Below are 14,568 nucleotides of genomic sequence, written 5' to 3' on the forward strand. Positions count from 1 at the left end.
CGGCGATTCCTATCCTTTACACATACAGGGAGATGTCCATAGCCCAGACCAATGAGAACCTGTGTTAGGAGGTTTACATTTGTTTTTTATTTTTATTTTAGGGCGATAACTAGCCTCGTGAAACCAGTCTGCTAGCCTAGGAGACAACATCAGTGGGTACTAGGCAAGGGTCCTTCACTTTTCTGTGATACATAGGATACATATTCCAGTCCAGTAGGTGGCGGCAACCGCCATTTAACTTCAAAGGAAAATAAGAGACACGTTGATTGACAGACCGGAAACAAGCTGTCATTGAGAGGAGGCAAGATGGCAGCCGCGGCAGTGGCTGAGTTTCAAAGAGCCCAGTCTCTTCTCAGTTCAGACCGGAATGCATCTATCGATATTTTACATTCAATAGGTAAGTATATAGCTGCAACGTAACTTGTAGTATCCAAGTGTCTCGGACGTGTAGATTATCGCTAAAACAGTTCCTGTCTAATTTAGCTAGTAGTAGCTTGCTAGCTACCGTACTCTAGCTCAATGACCGTACCGGGCTATCGGCCTATCCCCATTGGTCACAGTGAGTCAGCAGCAGGGAGACCGGTAGCTAGTATGCTATGTGCAATTAGCTAGGTAACGTTAGTTAGCTACCCTTTTGCTTGCGCATTGCACTAATAACTAGCTAGCTAGCTAAATGGTAGAATATTCGGACACAGGCAGAAGTTATTCCAACCTTATACCCATCGACACAACATCGCGGGACTTTCGGGAACGCTTCCGAAGCAGACTCGACAGACCAGACCGGGATTTGGGGTGTGAGAATAGGGACTGCTACACTGTCCCGTGTGGACTATAGTAGTGGTCAACAACCTTTTCTGGGTCAAAATTCAAGCCGAGATCTACCGCTTAGGTTATTTTGTTACATGACTTTAAAAAAAGGTAGCCTATGCTAAATTTACCTATGAATTTTAACCTATTAAATATTTATTTTATAAATATACACATCTTCCCAATGTTTTTTGTTTTTAACTATTTGCAGTAGGCTATAGGACCTAAACATTATCACGGTATTTGGCTTTACTTGAATTGCCCTGCCAATACACTGTTCTTCTCAGACCAGTTATTTAAAAATATATTTAAAAAATATTTAAAAAATCGAGAGGCTATATGATCACACTGGTAATATATCAGTTGTATTACTCCCTGAAGCACAGCTGAGTGAGCATACATTTAAAGAATGACCTTTTCTATTTTACTGGGCTGATGGTGCCTGTTTCTGATGGTCAGTCTCAGGAGTGAGAAGGCAACAGAGTGAGGGTCTGCCTCAACATCCCTCCGCTCTCCACTGTCACTGACCAAAAAGGGTCACTGTCTTCCTGCTGATGGCTAAACTTGAGTCGCACCGCACACATTCATGTTGTTACTCCTATGACCAGAGAAAGTGAAATGTTCCTTGATATTAAAAAAATACTTAAGCCCCTAATAATAATAATGCAAGCCTATCGATACACTTTCCTACTCATTCATTGCAACTGCAGTGCTGGTTGTAGTGTGAATGGAAGTAGGGAGAATGCACATTTTATTGCTTCTAAAAGTGTTGAATGGAAAGTGTTAGTCAACTTTTAAACATGAAATCAATCTTTGTTCTATTTGTTGAGTCTCTCTAGTCATGGTTTTGAAATCTCACTGTATCAACTTTGTTGTAGCTTTATTTTACGCCTGCTAAGTTACTGCAAACACGGTAATCTGAGCCATCCGATTGGCCAGTGGTAGGCCTATAGGGCACTTGATTTGCTCCCACCTGACCTGCCAAGAAGGCAGTTTTTACCTATGGACTGGAGAACGACTGATATACAGAGTTTTTGGGGTCAATGAGGCCAATATTCCCAGAGACAGCCATGCACAGTGTATTCAGACCCCTTTTTCCACATTTTGTCACGTTAAAGCCATATTATAAAATTGATTAAATCAATGTACATACAATACATTAAATTAATATACACATTACCCCATAATCACAAAAAGAAAACAGGTTTTTATACATTTTTGCAAATTTATAGCAAATTAAAAAATGTATACACTTATTTACATAAGTATTCAGACCCATTGCTATGAGACTCGAAATTGAGCTTAGGTGCATGCTGTTTCCATTGATCATCCATGATGTTTCTACAACTTGATTGGAGTCCACCTGTGGTAAATTTAACCACAGTTGACAGTGCATGTCAGCAAAAACCAAGCCTTGAGGTCGAAGGAATTGTCCGCAGAGCTCCAAGACAGGATTGTGTCGAGGCACAGATATGGGGAAGGGTACCAAAAAATGTCTGCAGCATTGGATGTCCCCAAGAACATAGTGGCCTCCGTCATTCTTAAATGGAATAAGTTTGGAACGACAGACTTCCTAGAGTTGGCCACCCGGCAAAACTGAGCAATCGGGGGAGAAGGGCCTTGGTCAGGGAGGTGACCAAGAATACAATGACAGAGCTCCATAGTTCTTCTGTGGAGATGGGAGAAGCTTCCAGAGGGACAACAGAGCCCGGACTTGAACCCGATCGAACATCTCTGGAGAGACCTGGAAATGGCTGTGCAGCGATGCGCCCCATCCAACTTCTTTTTTTTTTTTACCTTTATTTAACTAGGCTAGTTAAGAACAAATTATTATTTACAATAACTGCTTTCCCTGGCCAAACCCTAACCCGGATGACGCTGGGCCAATTGTGTGCCGCCCTATGGGACTCCCAATCACTGCCGGGTTGTGATACAGCCTGGAATTGAACCAGGGTCTGTAGTGACACCTCTAGCACTGACATTTAGTTCCTTAGACCTCAGCACCACTCGGGAGCCCATGGGAGAAACTCCCCAAATACAGTTGTGCCAAGCTTGTAGTGTCATACATGAGGCTCTAATCGCTGCCAAAGATGCTTCTTTACTGAGTAAAGGGTCTGAATACTTATGTAAATGTGATATTTCATTTTTGTTTTTTCAGACATTTTTAAAAAACCTATTTTTGCTTTGTCATTATGGGGTATTGTGTGTAGACTGAGGGGGAAAAATAATTTAATCAATTTTAGAATAAGGCTGTAATGTAGCAAAATGTGGAAAGTCAAGGTCTCCAATCAGTCTTAGTTACTAAAATTCTAAACTTATGTAAATGCACCAGTGGAGAACATAAGCCATATTCTTTATTGAGTCAGTGCCATTTTTGTTTGTTTTCGGACAGTAATTTTCTCCAAGTTGGGTGGACGTCATATTGCTAATTTTTTCCCATTAAAAAGGGTAGTAGAATTGCATGAAATGTTTATAAAGGGCCTACTTTTTCCTGTGTGAAGAAAAGTAGGCTCTGATATATCCTATAGTCTAGGCCTACTCTAAGACACTGCATTGAACAGTATGTTCCATAATGCAATTAGCGGGAAAATAGCATTGTGTGCGGTTTCATGTGACAGATATGTAGATATCCTCTAAATAGGCCTATGCAACAACTAGTATTGGTGGCTAATAAACTCAGGGTCGGTTCTTTTTTTGCTGTCTTTCAAAGATTATTCGTAAAAATCCATATAACTTCACAGATCATCATTGTAAAGGGTTTAAACACTGTTTCCCATGCTTGGTCAATGAACCATAAACAATAAATGAGCATGCACCTGTGGAACGGTCGTTAAGACCCTAACAGCTTACAGACGGTAGGCAATTTAAGGTCACTGTTATGAAAACTTAGGATGCTAAAGAGGCCTTTCTACTGACTCTGAAAAACAGCAAAAGACAGATGACCAGGGTCCCTGCTCATCTGTGTGAATGTGCCTTAGGCATGCTGCAAGGAGGCATGAGGACCGCAGATGTGGCCAGGGCAATAAATTGCATTGTCCATACTGTGAGGCGCCTAAGACAGTGCTACAGGGAGACAGGACGGACAACTGATTGTCCTCGCAGTGGCAGACCACGTCTAACAACACCTGCACAGGATCGATACATCAGAACACAACACCTGCAGGACAGGTACAGGATGGCGGCAACAACAACTGCCTGAGTTACACCAGGAACCCACAATCCCTTCAGTGCTCAGACTGTCCCCAATAGGCTGAAAGAGGCTGGACTGAGGGCTTGTAGGCCTGTTGTAAGGCAGGTACTCACCAGACATCACCGGCAAACAATGTTGCCTATGGGCACAAACCCACCGTCGCTGGACCAGACAGGACTCGCAAAAAGTGCTCTTCACTGATGAGTTGCGGTTTTGTTTCACCGGGGGTGATGGTCAGATTCGCATTTATTGTCAAAGGAATGAGCGGTACACCGAGGCCTGTACTCTGGAGCAGGATCAATTTGGAGGTGGAGGGTCCGTCATGGTCTGGGGCGGTGTGTCACAGCATCATCGGACTTAGCTTTTTGTCAACGCTGTGCGTTACAAGGAAGACATCCTCCTCCCTTATGTGGTACCCTTCCTGCAGGCTCATCCTGACATGACCCTCCAGCATGACAATGCCACCAGACATACTGCTTGTTCTGTGTGTGATTTCCTGCAAGACATGAATGTCAGTGTTCTGCTATGGCCAGCGAAGAGCCCGGATCTCAATGTCATTGAGCACGTCTGGGACCTGTTGGATCGCAGGGTGAGGGCTAGGGCCATCTCCCCCCCCCCCCCCCCCCCAGAAATGTCTGGGAACTTGCAGCTGCCTTGGTGGAAGAGTGGAGTAACATCTCACAGCAAGAACTGGCAAATCTGGTGCAGTCCATGAGCATGGGATGCACTGCAGTATCTGATGTGGCCACCAGCTGCATTGACTGTTACTTTTGATTTTGTCCCCCCCCCCCCCCCCCCTTTGTTCAGGGACACGGACACATTATTACATTTCTGTTAGTCACATGTCTGTGGAACTTGTTCAGTTTATGCCTGTTGAATCTTGTTATGTTCATACAGATATTTTCACATGTTAAATTTGCTGAAAATAAACCAGTCAACAGTGAGAATCCGTTTATTTTTTTGCTGAGTTCATGACTAGGAGGGTGTCTTTGGCAGTGGTGGGAAAAAATACGCAGTTGTACTTTGGTATAGATACTTTTTTCTTTAGGAATGAAGTTTAGTGAAAGTTAAATGCCCCACAAAACTACAGTACTTTATACCACTGGCCTTTGGCTTCTGGACAAGGATTTGATTTGAAAACCAATAGAACATAAAAGAAAAGGGCTATTGGTTTCAATGGCATATGGAAGTCTTTTTATAAAATGATTGCCTGCACATTTGGTTGGATTTTGGCTAGGCTACTTTGAAGCAAGGTAAGACATGCCTCATGTCGTGAAACGTTCTGGTTTCACACAATTAAGTATGCTTTCGAAATGCGTACTGCCTCCAGCTCATTGCAAAGTGGTGTGTGATGCACTGAAACCTGCCTAGTTGCCATAAGCTTGAATGGGAAGCGTACTTCAATTACCAGTTGAGAGAAAAAAAATGAGAAAAAAACATTTAATCGTGGCCAGTTTATTTTTTTAAACGTCCTTTAAATTATTTATATATAATTTATTTGACCCAAATTGTCTTTAGAATTGTTGCAAATTGATTGGGCTTATTAAAGCTGATTGAGCGGTATCAGAAGCTCTCGCACTACATTGACTGGTATTTAAATTAAAGAATAGGCTAAAATGCATTATTTTGTGGCTACTGTTAGTTAGCATGAGGACAAACGTCAGTTTACTTCAAATTAGCAGTCGTTAAGTCTTATCTAGTAGTTGGGACAATTCTGAGTACAATGCCATTTATATCCCTAGATTGAGGTACGTTTTCCAAGCCATATCTCACGCCGGCTCAGCTGTGTTAATCTAAGTAAAAGGCATTTCCAACCTTTTACTCTAGCGGAATGTATAAAATTTGAATCATCTAGCTAGCTAAATGTTTGTTTTTCTTAAGTTTCTTTTGATTTACAAATTTTGAAATGTAATCTAGTTTCGTTGGAGTTTAAACACTTGATCGATGTATATATCATAGAGTGTAATTGTCTTTAGGACAGCTGTTTTTAGTCAAGACTTTCGTGTTTTTAATGTGAAATGTTTTTGTTGTACTGTGTGTGTTTATGGTTTTGTTTAATGTATGTAAGTTGTTTTGTCTGAAACGTTGTTCCCCCTGCTGCTATTGGACCAGGTCTCTCTTGGAAAAGAGATATTATCTCAATGAGGAAAAGCCTGTATTAATAATGGTAAAATAAAAACATCTAGCTAAATGTTAGCGAATGTGATGGCTATCTGACATGCCTTTTTCTAACCTTATTATAGCAAGCTGAAGTTAGCCAGATGGTTAGTAATTTCAGTAATGTTCGCTAGCTAACTACACATTTTTGTTGGTAAATAGAGCCAGCTAAATCAGATTGACAGCAGAAGCTCAACAGATAGTGGCAGAGCCTTTTGTTACATTGACTGCTAGCGAACTAGTTCCAATGTTGGACCCAGGGATGATTTCCCCAGCTAGCTGTCAACTGAAATCTGTGACTTAAAGATTAGCATCCCCACTGTGATTTGACAACTGATGCATTTTTGTCTCACATATAGCCTAGATGTTGCCATCTATGAAGCTAGGTCTACGTGTAAAAGGTTGTTGACAATGTCAACAAGTTTTGTTCCATTTTTGTTTTGTTCCAGTAAAGCGGGACATCCAGGAGAGCGATGAGGAAGCAGTGCGTGTCAAAGAGCAGAGCATCCTGGAGCTGGGTGGTCTGCTGGCTAAGACGGGCCAGGCTGCAGGTGAGTGGAGGCTGCTAACAGAAGACTCATCAGGGTCTGGGTCTGTCTCTATCATGACAATTCTACAACAAAAAAAAACTGGTGGAGGAATAGATGTGAGTGAAAAGCGGGCAGAGAGAAGCAGGTGAATAGTATCATATGAAACTACTACGGTATTCTAAAAGGTTGATATCATGACGTTTTGGTAACATGATACTACCGTGGTACCGGTATACCGTGCAACACTAATACTGACTAGTGTTGTCATGATCTTCAGTATGGCTAGGAAACAAAACACGAATCGGACTAAATTGCTGACAAATGCTGTGGCAATTAACTTATTCTATAATGTTGGTGAGAGTGACAAGTCTCTCCTTGACTGCGCAAGTTTGCGATTGATTGCATCGCATGCGGACTGCCCAGAATTACTGATCTACAAATCGCCTTGCGTCCCAAATACCTAGTCGTTGTGATCAACATTAGGTTTTCTGCTCCTCACCTTGGCCTGCTTAAACTGATCCCCCTCCAACCTGCTGTCTGTGTCCCTCAGAGCTGGGCGGTCTCTTGAAGTATGTACGGCCGTTCCTGAATTCCATCAGCAAGGCCAAGGCGGCGCGACTGGTGCGCTCGCTGCTCGACCTGTTTCTGGACATGGAGGCAGCTACAGGCCAGGAGGTGGAGCTGTGTCTGGAGTGCATCGAGTGGGCCAAGGCTGAGAAGAGAACATTCCTCAGACAGGCCCTGGAGGTGAGGAGTGGGAGAGGGGAACCCTACTGGAAGGGAGCTGAGCGGGAGCACTGACACGGGGTTTGGTTTGCCTCACCAGATGGTTTACAGTGGATGGAGATCAAGCCCGTCTTAGGGTTCTTGAGTCTATTTCGCTGTATGTAGCGCTGCAGCCTTTGCTGCAAGGGCCATTGGTGGATCTTGATGATGCATTTCAATTCGGGAATCAAGTTGAAATTCCAATTGAACAATTTTCATATTTTTCTTAGTCATCACCACTAGAGGTCCATTTTATGTTAAAGATGGTTCCAGAGGTGGTGGTATCCTTGACTTTGTCTTCTCTCTCTCCCTCTCCAGGCTCGTCTCATCTCTCTGTATTTTGACACAAAGCGGTATCAGGAGGCGCTTCATCTAGGTGCGTTGAGTTTCTTGTTTGAAAAGAAACTGGAAATATTAATCACAGCAGAAAGAGCTGAATATGATTACAGTTGGCATTCCTAATAAGTGCACATCAGATACATGTTAACTCCGTTTTATACACTTCAGTTGACTAGTCCCAATCAAAGTACTTAAAACATTCCCTGCATATCTGCCAACTCTGGCTTGGTGTACTCATTCATGTCTCCCTTCCTCCATCCATCCCTCTCTCCCACAGGCACCCAGCTACTCCAGGAGCTGAAGAAGATGGATGACAAGGCCCTGCTGGTGGAGGTGCAGCTGCTGGAGAGTAAGACGTACCACGGCCTCAGCAACCTGCCCAAGGCCCGTGCCGCCCTCACCTCTGCACGCACCACCGCCAACGGCATCTACTGCCCGCCCAAGCTACAGGCCGCCCTGGACATGCAGTCAGGTCTGCTACCCTCCATCCTCTTCCCCTACAACACCCACCACTAGTTCAGTCTTATGTCCACTGTGTAGGCGTGACCTCTGCCGTTTTAAATTTTTTTAACATTTTATCTGTCATTTTAAAGCATTTTACAGTGGGAGGGCATCATCAGCCAGCTCTTCCACATCCACCAAGCATAAAGGCCTGGATCCTAACTCGACGTAGTTGTAGGTTGGGATTTTCTGGTCGCTCAGAGGTGGCCAGGCTGTGTTGTTGAGCTGTTGTTGAGCCAGTTGTACATCTGATTTTTATTTTGACCTCATTGTACTCATCTGGTGCCCTGGGTCTAAATCAGTCCCTGATTAGAGAGCAAGAATGACAATCAGCATTGCAACAGGATTTGAGGTCCAGGTTTGTGTATCCCTGGTTGATAACCTCAACCTCCTACAGGGATCATCCACGCAGCAGAGGAGAAGGACTGGAAGACGGCCTACTCTTACTTCTACGAGGCCTTCGAAGGCTACGACTCCATCGACCACCCCAGAGCAATCACCGCTCTCAAATACATGCTGCTCTGCAAAATCATGCTCAACCTGTAAGCAGCTGAGCGCTCAACTCTACATGTTGTTTGTTATCGTGATCGATGTGTAATCACTATATTATACTTGCGCAATATATAACTTTGGGATTTGAGTAAATATGCAGCCCCACAGTTAGTTATGGAGTTGGTTATGTGTAGATGACAAGAGCTTTAGAGGAAAGGTGATGTATTGGATGAGTAACCTGTTGTCTTGTTGTAGTCCTGAGGAGGTCCAAGGTCTTGTCAGTGGAAAGCTAGCCCTGCGGCACGCCGGGAGACAGACGGACTCTCTGAAATGCGTGGCACAAGCCAGCAAGAACCGGTCGCTGGAGGATTTTGAAAAGGTAAGGACATGTTGAGTGAACTGAATAGCACGGAATAACATCGATGAACAGATGCATTTTTTCCGTTTGCTGTTTTTATCCCTTGTAGGTTCCTCAACACCTGTTTTACTCTTCCTCTATTTATATCCCCCTCTTTTGCTAAATCTCTACTTTCTCCCCTCCCATCTATATCCTTCTATTTCACACATTTCTCACCTCTACCTCCCCCTCTGTCCAGGCCCTGACAGAGTACAGAGGTGAGTTGAGAGATGACCCCATCATAAGCACACACTTGACCACGCTCTATGACAACCTGCTTGAACAGAACCTCATCCGTGTCATCGAGCCTTTCTCCAGGGTACAGGTGAGCTTACAGCTGAGCGTTTTGTGGCGGGTGGGGGCATGCTGTTCAGTCCAGGTCTAGGCTTTTGTTCTTGTAAAATTCCTTAAGAATTCGTGAAGTCTGTAAAAACCCGAATTTCTGTGTTTTTTAAAAGTAGCATGAATCGAATACATTAGCACAGCAAGAGCACTGGTAAGGACTGTATAAATATAAAGGACTGTATAGGTCAAGGCTATATAAGCAAACAATTATCATTAACTTACCACCAAGAGTAAATAGTAAACACACACGCGTTACAACAATAACAACAACTCAGTTCTGCTCGCACTCCATCCCACAAGTCCACTCAAAGGAGTGAACAGACACTGGCCTGTACAGCCAGAGGAGCCGTCAGGTGTCCTGCCCCCTAACAATGTACCCCTTAGCAACCCAGGTCACGTGTTTGACAGGCCAGTTTATTCTACTCCTAGGGTTGGGGAGTGGAGTGTGCAGCTTGAAAGGGATGTGAGATGCTGATAAGTCACTGGCTGGGAATTCATAACAAGGCTATTTGTAAAAGACTAGTATTTGTTTGGCTTTGTTCAGCTTGGATTTTTCGTCTTGTAAAATTCTTTACAAATCCTTAGTCTGAAGTTCAAATGGCTCTGTTTCTAAAAGTAATATTTTTATAATTGTCTATTCGTTTTGCATTGTTTAGCTTGTGTTCCAGAACACTGACAAGTGTGGTTCTGTCTCCCCACAGATAGAACACATTTCCACCCTCATAAAACTCTCCAAGGTAAGTCATCGCTTATTACATGTTTCTAAAATTTTGCCTTGTCTGTTTCCTTTCTTAAAATGTTGCTCTGTTGACTGAAGCAGTAATGTAGAAGAAAACATATATATATAAATCAAGCATTGGTGTTCTTTTTACTCCATTCACGGTGTGTGTGTTTATCTGTGTGTCGATTTGGTTTCTTCACTTCTACACAGGGAGATGTTGAGAGGAAGTTGTCACAGATGATTCTGGACACAAAATTTCATGGTAGGGGTCTGATAGTGTATGTGTTCACATTTTTCACAATGTAGTTATTTGGACAGTGAAGCTTAACTTGCTGACCAAACTAAAAGTTTTAGCTTTACTTTTCAAATGAATACATGGGGAGTTTAAATCCAGATTTCCTCCTCCCGTCATATTAGTCCCATAGTTGTTGGTAAAATGTAATAATTAACTTCAAGTTAAAGACAAAACATTTTTTAGGTCTTTTTTTTGTTGTTGCCTTTTATGTACCTACTTGAAACCATCCATCCCTCCACCTCTCTCTCTAGGTATTTTGGACCAAGGCGAGGGTGTGCTGATCATCTTCGATGAGCCTGCAGTAGACACAACGTATGAGGCGGCCCTGGAGACCATTCAGAACATGAGCAAAGTAGTGGACTCACTCTACAACAAAGCCAAGAAGCTCACATAGGTCAGTCCGTCCGTCCCGTGAGCCCGCTAGCAGAATTGGAGTGATATAGAATTAATGTACAGTACTAGTACAAGACACCTACTCATTCAAGGGTTTTTCTTGATTTTGACTATTTTCTACATTGTAGAATAATAGTGAAGACATCAACATTGTTAAATAACACATATGGAATCGTGTAGTAACCAAAAAAGTGATAAACAAATCAAAATATATTTTGTTTCTTCAAAGTAGCCACCCTTTGCCTTGATGATGACAGCTTTGGACACTCTTGGCATTCTCTCAACCAGCTTCACCAGGAATGTTTTTCCATCCGTCTTGAAGGAGTTCCCACAAATGTTGAGCACTTGTTGGCTGATTTTCCTTCACTCTGCGGTCCAACTCATCCCAAACCATCTCAATTGAGTTGAGGTCGGGCGAGTGTGAAGGCCAGGTCATCTGATGCAGGACTCCATCACTCTCCTTGGTCAAATAGCACTTACACAGCCTGGAGGTGTGTTGGGTCATTGTCCTGTTGAAAAACAAATGATAGTCCCACTAAGCGCAAACCAGATGGGATAGTGTATCGTTACAGAATACTGTGGTAGCCATGCTGGTTAAGTGTGCCTTGAATTCTAAATACATCACAGACAGTGTCACCATCAAAGCACCTTCACACCTCCATGCTTCACGGTGGGAACCACACATGCAGACATCATCCATTCACGTACTCTGCGTCTCACAAAGGCACGGCGGTTGGAACCAAAAATCTGAAATTTGGACAGATTTCCACCGGTTTAGACAGATTTCCACCAGTTTAGTGTCACTCTTCTTATTGGTGTCCTTTAGTAGTGGTTTCTTTGCAGTAATTTGACCATGAAGGCCTGATTCACTCAGTCTCCTCTGAACAGTTGTTGTTACTCAAACTTTGTGAAGCATTTATTTGGGCTGTAATTTCTGAGGCTGATAACTCTAATAAACTTATCCGCTGCAGAGGTGGTAACTCTGGGTCTTCCTTTCCTGTGGTGGTCCTCATGAGAGCCAGTTTCCACATAGTGCTTGATGGTTTTTGCGACTGCACTTGAAGAAACTTTCAAAGTGCTTGAAATGTTCCGCAATAACTGACCTTCATGTCTTAAAGTAATGATGGACTGTCATTTCTCTTTGCTTATTTGAGCGGTTCTTACTTATTGACTTGGTCTTTTAAGTAATTAATTTGCATTTTATTGCATGACATAAGTATTTGATCACCTACCAACCAGTAACAATTCCGGCTCTCACAGACCAGTTTTTCTTTAAGAAGCCTGAGGGCTTCCCGGGTGGCGCAGTGGTTAAGGGCTGTGCCATCAGAGACTCTGGGTTCGCGCCCAGCTCTGTCGTAACCGGCAACGACCGGGAGGTCCTTGGGGCGACGCACAATCGGCCTAGCGTCGTCCGGGTTAGGTAGGGCTTGGCCCCCAAGGATCAAGCACTTTGAAAGTAGGGATGTCCTTGTCTCATCGCGCACCACATTGGTGCGGCTGGCTTCCGGGTTGGATGCGCGCTGTGTTAAGAAGCAGACCTTGGTTGGGTTGTGTATCGGAGGACGCATGACTTTCAACCTTTTTCTCTCCCGAGCCCGTACGGGAGTTGTAGTGATGAGACAAGATAGTAGCTACTAAAACAATTGGATACCACGAAATTGGGGAGAAAAAGGGGTAAAATAAAATATATATATTTTTTAAAAGCATTAAGAAGGAAAGAAATTGCACATTAAGCTGGTGGCGAGCGAGAAAGCAAACTAGTGTGCAAAGCTGTCGAGACAAATGGTGGCTACTTTGAATAATCTAAAATATATTTTGATTTAACACTTTTTTGGGGGGGGGTTACTTCATGGTTCCATGTGTTTGGTTCCAGTTTGTTCATAGTTTGTCTTCACTATTATTCTACAATGTAGAAATGGAACAAATAAAGAAAAACCTAGGAATGAGAGGTGTGTCCAAACTTTTGACTTGGTACTGTATGTTGAATATGCGTACTTGTTATGTATGACAGCCCTGGGACGGTTTCCCGAACACAGATTAACCGCTTTAATATTGAGTGCTATTTAGTCCATGACTAGCTTGATCTGTGTCCCTAAATCTGCCGCTCCAGCCAGCCAGTTAATCACATTTCCATTTTCTCTTTCTGCAGAGGAGACCACCTGTAACCCAGCACAGAGCGTGTCCAGACAGTTTGTGAAGCACTCCGGGATGGGGGGGGGGGGTTCGGACTCAAATAAACCAACTGACCAATCCACAAACTGACATGGCTAGGCTGTCTCCCACCCCTCTTCAATTCAGACTGGGTAATTTTTTTTAAACTGTCCCCCCCCCCCCCCCCCCCCCAAACGAACATTACAACTACTGGCCTCTCCATCACAGGTTTCTATGTTCCTCGGCATCCCCCTCCTTGCTGACCATCGGGGAATCTTGTAAAGAAACATCTACATAACATGTATGATACATATAGGTCTCCTGAAAGAGTGTAATTGGTGGGCTCACACTACCTAAAGGTTCAGTTCTATTGCCAAACAACCTCTGTGTTCTTGCCTTCATCCCCCCCAACACACACAGACAGCAGTCTGAGTCTGCTGGCTTTGGGCCAGAGTGGACAGAGAACGGACTACTGTCCCTGCGAACACGCCACAGGAAAAGGACACCGTCATCGCCACACCGTTTCATAGTTCCCAGAGCTAGGTCAATATGTTGTTTGTTTTTATCCTGCCTGGGGTACCATGAGGGTGTGGTTTTCCCTTTTGGGACTTTTCTATTGGTTCCAGCTCAATCGAGAACAGATTAAGTACCTGATATGATCTCTTATACTATTTGAATCCAGGTCTAATTGTTTCCCTCCCTGCCTCTAATTCCAGTTTGTACATAATGTTGCCAGGTGTCTCTGTCATACCTGTCATGCTAACACTTCGCCCACTCCCTTTAAAAAAAGAAATATATATATATATATATATATATATATATATATATATATATATATATATATATATATATATATATTTATATATATATATATATTTAACACTAAATGAGAATAAATTAAGCCCCCAGTGTGCTTTTGTGAGAGGTGGTGGAAATGATTGACCTGGTTGTATGGATTGTGACTGGCAGGGAAAGTGAATTGGTTGTTTATTCCTCATGTATTCAAACAACTGTGGATCATTTGCTGAAAAATATAAAAGCTGTAAGGTGTGGGGACTACTTTTTGCAAGGACTACTAGTCTACCATTTCCCATATGATATAGATAAAAGACAAGTGCTAATAAATGTTGAATGTCACAGCGTAATTTTCTGTTTGGAGGAACTTAACTATTATTATCTTGACCCTCTGTTTTTGCTCATTGCCTATTACAATAATCAAGAAATACCTGGATTTTTCTTCAAATCTATCAGGTCTCTGTATATAGATTTTTATCTTGCATATGTCATCAGATTCAGCATATTTGCTGCATTTATCAGGGTAAATGAATTGTTCCAGTTTAGACAACTCGAACATAAGCAGAAGGTGTTTGGACAGTCTGCGCTACATTGAGTCTGGGGTCTGTTCACCAAACCATTTTTACCCAGCTAGGGCATGGGGTCTCACATGGCACATTTCTAATGAATGTCATGATGTACCTACACTTA

The 14,568-nt window shown here is 43.0% G+C and overlaps 1 protein-coding gene across 1 annotated transcript; it reads left to right on the forward strand.

The window, feature by feature from the left end:
- Positions 1-279: 279 nt before the first annotated feature.
- Positions 280-13,876, forward strand: LOC139422121 (26S proteasome non-ATPase regulatory subunit 11). Its single transcript, XM_071173274.1, has 12 exons — positions 280-397; positions 6,604-6,705; positions 7,235-7,431; positions 7,768-7,825; positions 8,066-8,260; positions 8,687-8,831; positions 9,037-9,160; positions 9,378-9,503; positions 10,225-10,260; positions 10,455-10,506; positions 10,791-10,933; positions 13,082-13,876. Exons 1-11 carry the CDS (start codon positions 307-309, stop codon positions 10,931-10,933), a joined length of 1,269 nt encoding a protein of 422 aa, XP_071029375.1. The 5' UTR covers positions 280-306; the 3' UTR covers positions 13,082-13,876.
- The last annotated feature ends 692 nt before the right edge of the window (positions 13,877-14,568 follow it).

Source organism: Oncorhynchus clarkii, chromosome 12, assembly GCF_045791955.1.
Source record: "Oncorhynchus clarkii lewisi isolate Uvic-CL-2024 chromosome 12, UVic_Ocla_1.0, whole genome shotgun sequence".
NCBI lineage: Eukaryota > Metazoa > Chordata > Actinopteri > Salmoniformes > Salmonidae > Oncorhynchus > Oncorhynchus clarkii.

Bases quoted from the DNA above. Each gene is read 5' to 3' on its own strand.
- LOC139422121 (XM_071173274.1), top strand. From the start codon at position 307: ATGGCAGCCGCGGCAGTGGCTGAGTTTCAAAGAGCCCAGTCTCTTCTC. The intron at 7,826-8,065 runs GTGCGTTGAGTT...TCTCTCCCACAG, and splicing joins TCAGGAGGCGCTTCATCTAG to GCACCCAGCTACTCCAGGAG. The intron at 9,161-9,377 runs GTAAGGACATGT...CCCTCTGTCCAG, and splicing joins CGCTGGAGGATTTTGAAAAG to GCCCTGACAGAGTACAGAGG.